The following is an 8563-nucleotide window of genomic DNA, read 5'->3' on the forward strand; positions in this document are numbered from 1 at the left end:
TTTACAATGAAACAAACAAACAAATAAACATTTTGGACACAAAATACTGTTTATTACTTCTGTATTTACAAATATTTCTTATACACATAACATAACATCTTTTAGAATCTCTTTATTCCAAATTATACATTTTCAGTATCTGTGTAAAAAATAAAATTTATCCTAAACATCTTAATAATAATAATAATAATTTGAGGGTGAGTTTTACAACAAACAGACCAGAAGCCAAACGGCAACATTCAAGAAATACACAAACATACTAGCGTCTAAATTAAAACAAATTTAGATTATCGGCCATTCGGCCTGATTTGATGACTGCACACTCTGATCAAATCTCAAGATCTCTTTTTGAGCTGAGAACTATTTGCAATATAATTTTTCTTGTAAATATTAGCAAGAAAACCTGTTCTTCATTACACTCCAGTCATTTTCTTTATTAAATATCAGCTGGAATTTATAAATTAATGCACCAATGTTGGCATCGGTTTGGTTTTTCCCCAAAGCCTATCTGGGCCGAACAGCCTATTTTCTCTCAAATTAAAATGTTTTTAGCAGCCAGGGCATAAGATGAGTATTTCCAATTCATTTTAATTAGACATTCTGCTTATCTGAAGCTAAGAAACCAGTCAATAAAGCAATAGCACTTCTGTACTTGTAAACGCATGTGCATATACACGCCACAATCATCAATGCTATTCAAACATGGTTTGTGTAACATGCGATACAGGAGTCATAATTCAAATTTATAACCAGACGCACCAACATAAAACTTAACGTCCACCCATGATGATTTAATATGCAAGTTTATCTATTTTTGCATTTAATCTAAAGCTGGTCAGAACAACGGTTAGTTTGTCTGATTTAGACTCTCGACAAAGACTGATTGAACTTTGGAGTAATGCGTCTTCAAAACATTACAGCAGTGTAGCTTGTGACCGGACACGTTAGTAGGTGGATTTTTGATTTCTCTGAAACAGCCTCTAGCTGGCTTTCCAACGGTCAGCTTTTGGCCCTGAAGACCACAGCTACACCAGAACGGACCTATTCCTGACGGCTATCTGATTGGTGTTGCAAAGGTCACATGGTAGGCATTAGGTCTTTATGATGCCGCATGATGTGCTGATTCTTCTCCGACGGTCGGCGGAAGCCTTTCGAGCAGAAGTCACAGCGGTGAGGATAGTCTTTGGTGTGGATGGAGATCACGTGCCTTTTGAAGCCAGACGCATCACCTGTGCTGTAGTCGCAATACTGGCACTGGTATACCCGCCGCTCCCGATGACCCTTGGACAAACCGGCGCCGCCCAAAATTTTCTTACCCCCATGAGCACCGAGTCCAAATGTCTTCTTAAGACCCTTTTTGTCAGGAAAAGCCTGCTGCTCTTTGGTGTGCACTGACAAAATATGCCGGCTGAGAACAAACGGATCTGCGATTTTGAAATTGCAATGCCTACACTGGTGTAACTTCTTCGCCTTATGGGCGGCCGAGTGCTTCTTGAGCTCGGACGGCCGGTGGAAGCCTTTTCCACAGACCTCGCATTTATGTGGATAGTCTTTGGTGTGAACTGAAATGATGTGGCGCTTCAGGTCACTGGAATTGGAGCTTTTGTGGTCACAGTGGGTGCAATGGTGCGTTTTGGCTTCCTCGTGCGTAAGTCCGTGTTGTAACAGCTCGTCGGGTTCGGCGAACGTCTGGAAACAGCGGTCACACTTGTAGGGCATCTCTTTGCTGTGCTTGGTCTTCACGTGCGTCTTTAAGTTAGACGAGTCGGCCGATTTGTAGTCGCAGTAAAGACAGGAGTAGGGCTTCTCGCCGGTGTGGGTCCTCATGTGTTTCTTCAGCTCTGAAGGATGCCGGAAGCCCTTCCCACATTCTACGCAAATGTGAGGGAAATTCTTGCTGTGGACGGCGAGCAGGTGCCGGTTGAGAAGTCCTTGTTCTGCCGTCTCATATTCACAGAACTTGCACATGTGCATTTTGTTGGTGGGTGGTGAGATCTGAAGCTTGGATTCTCGGTGGTGGTGCTGCAGACGGTGGGAGAACAGCGTCGCCTGCTGGTGGAACTCCTTTCCGCACACTTCACACTCAAACGGGGCTTTGCTGCTGAGGGTGTGGATCTCCATGTGGTTGTGGAGATTGACTTTCTTGTTAGTGGTGAAATCGCAGTCCGTGCACTGGTATTTCTTTCGGTTTACGACATCCTGATGGTGATTCTTGGCGTGGCGCTTGAGGAAACCACGCGACTTGAACTTCTTCCCACACAGCATACAAGGGTACACCGTAAGAGGCTGGCCGTAAGGTCCAATGATGATGGCTGAAGTTGAGAAAGGAAACCAAAATGAATATAATATTCTCTACTGTTCAAAAGTTTGGGGTTGTTAAGATTTTTTTTAATGCTTTTGAAACAAGTCTCCTTTACTCACCAAGGCTGCACTTATTTGATAAAAAAAATCAGTAAAAACAGTGATATTGTGAAATATTGTTACTATTAAAAATAACTGTTTTAAAATTTATTTTATTCCTTTGATGGCAAAGCTGAATTTCCAGCATCATTACTCCAGTCTTCAGTGTCACATGATCCTTCAGAATTCATTCTAAAATACTGATTTGCTTGCTTTATCAATGTTAAAAACAGTTGAGCTGTTTAATATTTCTGTGAAAACAATGACACATTTTTTAATCAGCATTCTTTGATGAATAGAAAGTTAGAAAGAATAGCATTTATTTGAAATAGAAATGTTTTGCAACATTATAAATATATTTACTCTCACTTAAGTCTATTCATCTCTACTGTCACTCATCTCTATTTACCTTTGATTAATTAAATGTGTCCTAGCTGAAAAAAAGTTATTTAAAAAAATATTTTGAACTATATATTGAATATATATATATATCCTGAAAAAAATGTATCATGTTTTCCACAAACACAAAGCAGCACAACTGATTTCTGAAGGATCATGTGACACTGAAGACTAGAGTAATGATGCTGAAAATTCATCTTGTTATCACAGGGAAAAAAAGAAGTATATTTTTAAATATATTCAATTAGAAAACAGTTATTTTAAATTTTAATAATATTTCACAATAGTACTCTATTTACTAATCCAATAAATTCCACCATGGCGAGACTTTTCAATAACATAAAAAAATATCTTAAAGGGATAGTTCAGGATTTTAGACATGAATCTCTATAGCTTCCCCATAAGCAGTGTGGTGCATTGACCATGACTTACCCCCGACAGCGTCCTGTGAGCCGAGCTCCGGTCCAGTTTTGGTCAAGATGAAATTAGTCCGGCAAGTTTGCTGGGGTCACGGCAATAAAGCTTTTTTCTTCTCAAATCAATATGTGTTCAAAAGAGTGATATATTTGCAGCACAAAACCTCTGTCTATGGAGAGGTCAGACCTCGTAATGGCTTGGCACTATTTTCTTCCCCGTCATATCACTGCGCGCTGCCGCTACCTACAGCCAGCTGGGAGCCGCGCACGTGTCACTTTGTTTACAGCTCGTAAAGAGAACGATAACATGTCTGACTACAGCAGCGACGATGACAACATTGACTTCGACACACAGCCAAAAGGATATCTTTACGAACCTGAATACACAGATGACGAGTTACGCCAGATGGAGTTAGAAAGGACAGAAAGAGAGAGGATGGACAGAGAAGTTGAACAAGTTGAAGCTGGAGCTTGTACAAACTGATCGCTCTTGGTGAGTAGCTATGTTAGCTCGTTCGTGTAGCTGTTCTGAGCACGTAAACACTGCTGTAAACACTGCCGAACAACTGAAAAAGTGGTGTGCGCCTGCGCAGCTCGCAGCTGGCTGTAGGTAGCGGCAGCGCGCAGTGATATGACAGGGGAGAAAATAGTGCCAAGCCATTACGAGGTCTGACCTCTCCATAGACAACGTTTTAGTGACGCAAATATATCACTCTTTTGAACACATATTGATTTGAGAAGAAAAAAGCTTTATTGCCGTGACCCCAGCAAACTTGCCGGACTAATTTCATCTTGACCAAAACTGGACCGGAGCTCGGCTCACAGGACGCTGTCGGGGGTAAGCCATGGTCAATGCACCACACTGCTTATGGGGAAGCTATAGAGATTCATGTCTAAAATCCTGAACTATCCCTTTAACGACCCCAAACCTTTGAGTGGGAACCTACCTAACAATTGTAATGAATTAAATTATATAATTAAATTCAATAAAATATTTTAAAAAGCAGTAGAGATGTACCTGTCTGAATGTGACGAAGTTCCGAACGTCTTTTGCTCTTGTTCTTGCTTCGTTGACGACTGAGTCTTTCGATCACGTCAGTCTCATCAACGTGCAGAAGAGCGCTGGCTGCTCCATTCCTGTTCTCACAGCTTTCACTCTCCTCCCCACCTGACACACATTACATCATTTCTAAGATTAGAACCAAAACACATATATCCCCAACACATTCGTACTATAGATTCAAGACAAATGTATGTATTATAATGGGTTCAATTATTAAATTGTGATTATCGGTTAATCAGTTAAATTAATAATCTCCTAGTAAGAAAATGTCCTTATTTTGAAATGTTCTTTATTATTAAATGTACTTTTATTTATTATTAAAACTTTTGAATAAGACGTGTATGTGTTTGACTTACTGTAAGCAGCCGCCCAGGCCACAGGCATAAAGTCTTTGCTGAGTGATGCGTTGTCAAGTGTTCGCTGAGCATTTCCAGGGTCCTCACCACCCACCACCACTTCCATGTAGACCTCATCTGTGATTTTAGCCACATCTGTAGATATGAAGAACACACAGTATCAGCAGAGGCACTTGGAGGAAATGCCTTCATAACAAACTGACAGTGACAGGACTCACTGATGTCATCCTGGCTTTGATTGGCTTCATCCATTGACATGTACACCATCTTCTGTCTTATAGGCATTCCAGAGTGATCCACCAGCTCCACGGTTTCATCTACATCAAGCTCTGCGTCTTCTATGTCAACGGTGCCTCCTGTAAATGACCCATAAATGTGTAAACACCAAATGTTTGTAATAAAGTATAACGCCATGCAGGAGACTGGCTTACCCAAGTCCTCCTCCCCTGAGTGAGCCTTGATAATGTACACTTTGATGACCTCTTGACCCTCATCATCCTTGTCCACATCCTCAGCGTCTTCTAAAGTGCCCTCAATGGTGACTTTAGCATCCCCATCAGAAACCACCTTTCCAGCCTCATCCACTGAAATAAAACCAAGACAAGCAAATGGTGACAAACAAACAACAGGCATATTCTTGCGTCATGCATTTATTGTCAAATGGTGAAAAGAATAAAGTAATAAACTGTCCGTTACATTTAACACTTGTTTGACACAAAGTGGAAGCTTTAAAAGCCAGCAACAGCAGTATGTTTAAATACACTGGTCTTTAATAAATCATTAACTTCAATCATTTTTCATGTTATGAAGTACAGTATGATGTTTTAATTGTTATGACAACAATTGATAAATATTGATATTCCATATTCCATACTAATCTATCTAAATCAATTCATTTTAAATGATACTAGTAAATTTAGGCATCACAATATTATAATATTCAGTATGAAAAATGGAGATTAATTCCTAAAGACTACATTTAACAGTGTTATTAAATTAGTATTACTTTTAAAGATTAACTTTCATTGAGAGTTAGATGATGGCAAATGTAATCTAAATGTAAAAATAGAGCAAATAACCATGAACAATTAAACATCCAATGTCAACCAATAACTTAAAAAAATAATTTAATTAAAATAATAAATAATGGCTGATAACTGATATGATATTGGTACCAATATATTTTGCATCCTAAATAATAATAATACTAAGAAGATGTAACACGTAATACAGTCTAAAGGTGCAGTAACATTAGCAAAATTTCAACAAAAAAGATCCATTGTCTATTAACAGTGTAGCGATGTTTGAAGCCCAGCTCACATAGATGTCACTTTCAAACCAAGCAGATTTCTGTTGGTCAATGTGGCGAATTCGCATGATCAACTTGAACCCACTGCAAAAAAAAAATTCCCAATCTCATGGATTTCCGTTGAAATTTTGCAGAACAATGGTAAATATGACTGAACCCTAACTGTAGGCTGCTTACTCTTGCCAGCAAAAGCAACTTTCTGAACAATGAGTCATTAATATTCAGATCCTTTTCAAGAAATGTTCTATTCTCACTGGCTGAAGCCACTCACAAGAGATCATGAGGTAGTCTCCACAGGTGTCGGGATCCTCCTGTACCTGAGCGTCAGTCACCACATCAACCTGCAGTCCTTCATCCTCCAGAGCCACATCATCAGGTGACATCACACAGGTCTCCACCGCAATAGTGCCCAGCTCTTCGTCTTCATCCGAGCACGGCACATACTCCGCCACCACATCCTCGATGGCTTCCTGGATGACCAGCTCCTCATGTGCGAGGCCGTGCACCGAAATCTTCTCACCCTCCACGTCAGACACGAGAACCGACTCCTGCAGTTCTACCACCACCTCGTCTTCTCGGAGAAGAACACACATATTCGCATTTATAAATATCTTAATACTCATGAAACAACAATCTGAGAGACTTTATCATAGTCACTGTTTGTTTTACCTGTCCCATGGAATATGATCTTGGGCTCATGGGAATGGAGAGAAAGAGCCGTTACATCTTCATCCATTGTCTCCACTGGTTATCTGCATAATATAAGACCTACGAGACAAAACGAAAAGAAACCATCAGAAAATAACAAGAACATAAGACTAAAAAGTCACAGCATAAAATCAGCATTAAATTATATATTATATCATGCAATAGGATTCCATAATACACTAGGATATCACAAAGATAACCATAACATCACAAAAGAAAGTAATAAAATAACAGGTCAAATATGGCTATTTTTTGTGTAGTTCCCATCACTAAAGCAATTATCGTCATACAATAGATCCCATTCACATGAGTCTTGATATATTGTATAAAATAATAATTTTTAATAAAATAATAACACTGTTAAATGTAATATTTAACATATCTCAAAAATGAAATATACTGTGTATTATAAATTTAAAATAATAGATTTTTGGTATTAGTGTTTTATTTTAAATTTAGATAAAATTTTATAGAATTTCAATAACCGCCATTTATCAGTTATATGCCATAACATGAAAATAATGATCACGTCTTTCTTGATACATTGCATCAAATAATAAATACATTTTTAAAGATGGAAATCAATTCAATCATATTCAAATAAAAACTGGACTTTAGCTTGCCATCAGGTAAATGATCAAATTATTAATTAATCTAATTTCATTTTTAATCACCTGATATTGACCAATGTATATTCCTGAAAGTCTACATTTATGTAGAACTATTTTAAACACAAGCATATTTATTTTACTGCACAATAGGAATGACCTTATTATACTTTTAGTACAGCAACTGTAAGCCAAATAGGCTCCCATGAATCCCATAATCTGATACTGTAATTTAGTGTTGACCCTTCTATTCCCATCTGTACTGTTTACAATGTGACAGTGAGAAGGGGCGTTCCCTCCCGGAGCCTTGGGCTAACAGAGCCCCGCCCACTGTTAGAACCCACCTGCCACGCCCCTTCTTTTAGCGACATCGCCATTTTGAATACATTCAAATAATTAATTAAACCTTGTAAATATATACTTAAATACCAGCACAGTGACACTCAAAATGATCTACAACACAATTGCAGTTTGCGTAATCCATCTGCAAATGAAATAAATGTGTAATTGCTTATGAATCAGTCTTGCAGGTCTTGAGAGCGTCGTCTCCGCGGCCTACTTTAGGCCTCTGAAGGCCGCGGCTCGGTGCTAACAAAGGCCTACGCGCCATTACAACGGCGTTAATCTCTCAAACAGATAAATACACAAGTCACTCCAAAATATCTTATCAGATGCATATTTAACAAATATAAACGTTCAGATTCTGTTAAACACGGCGGCCTACCTGTTATATTTTTTTGTTTGTTTCCAAGGCCGTACGGGTATCCTTCTCCCACCCCCAGACTCGGGCAGAACGCAGACGGGGATCTTGTGTGAGCAGGGCGGGCCGCCGCAGAGCGCGGAGGGGAGGGGCCGAGTCTGATGCGCTCCGCGGCGCTGCAGCCTCCAGCTCCTCCGGCGCTTACGCCGCCTTCAGAGCCGCACGTCACTGCCTCGGAGCCGCAGGAAAATGCGGAAGGAGTCTCAGTCAAGTGGCCGCAGTCCGGCTCTTTTGGCAGGCCCATATGCTGTATTTTTTCGGAGCTTCGACGAATTTAAAACCAGGCGGTTTTGACTAAAACCCAAACGAATTATTTTGTTTTTGTTTAGCGCTTTGGAAGTCGGTTGTGAATGAGTATTTTGATGGCGTTTAATTTGTGGCGGCGTGAAATGCGTATGATGCGGAATGAGCGAGCTCGGGATATTAGCCAGTAATGGATTTATGCTTATAAAATTGTTTAAATTACCATTATGGTTTATTATTACGCAAACTGTTTTGGTTGGAAATATTTGCTGGGTAGCACATTCATACGGTTTACTGCTTG

At 39.6% G+C, this 8563-nt stretch overlaps 1 protein-coding gene across 1 annotated transcript; it reads right to left on the reverse strand.

Moving 5' to 3' along the window:
• Positions 1–25: 25 nt before the first annotated feature.
• zfx (zinc finger protein X-linked) lies at positions 26–8111 on the reverse strand. The gene is made up of 8 exons (XM_079862563.1): positions 7984–8111; positions 6613–6711; positions 6215–6514; positions 5066–5218; positions 4853–4990; positions 4635–4769; positions 4234–4383; positions 26–2312 (listed from the first exon to the last, which is right to left on the reverse strand). The coding sequence occupies exons 2-8, from the start codon at positions 6677–6679 to the stop codon at positions 1078–1080; spliced, it is 2178 nt and encodes a 725-aa protein (XP_079718689.1). The 5' UTR covers positions 6680–6711; positions 7984–8111; the 3' UTR covers positions 26–1077.
• Between the last annotated feature and the right edge of the window lie 452 nt (positions 8112–8563).

Source organism: Squalius cephalus, assembly GCF_949319135.1.
Source record: "Squalius cephalus genome assembly, chromosome: 25".
Taxonomy (NCBI): Eukaryota; Metazoa; Chordata; class Actinopteri; order Cypriniformes; family Leuciscidae; genus Squalius; species Squalius cephalus.

Bases quoted from the DNA above. Each gene is read 5' to 3' on its own strand.
- zfx (XM_079862563.1), bottom strand. From the start codon at position 6,679: ATGGATGAAGATGTAACGGCTCTTTCTCTCCATTCCCATGAGCCCAAG. The intron at 4,991-5,065 runs GTAAGCCAGTCT...GGTCATTTACAG, and splicing joins CTCAGGGGAGGAGGACTTGG to GAGGCACCGTTGACATAGAA. The intron at 4,770-4,852 runs GTGAGTCCTGTC...TCATATCTACAG, and splicing joins TCAAAGCCAGGATGACATCA to ATGTGGCTAAAATCACAGAT.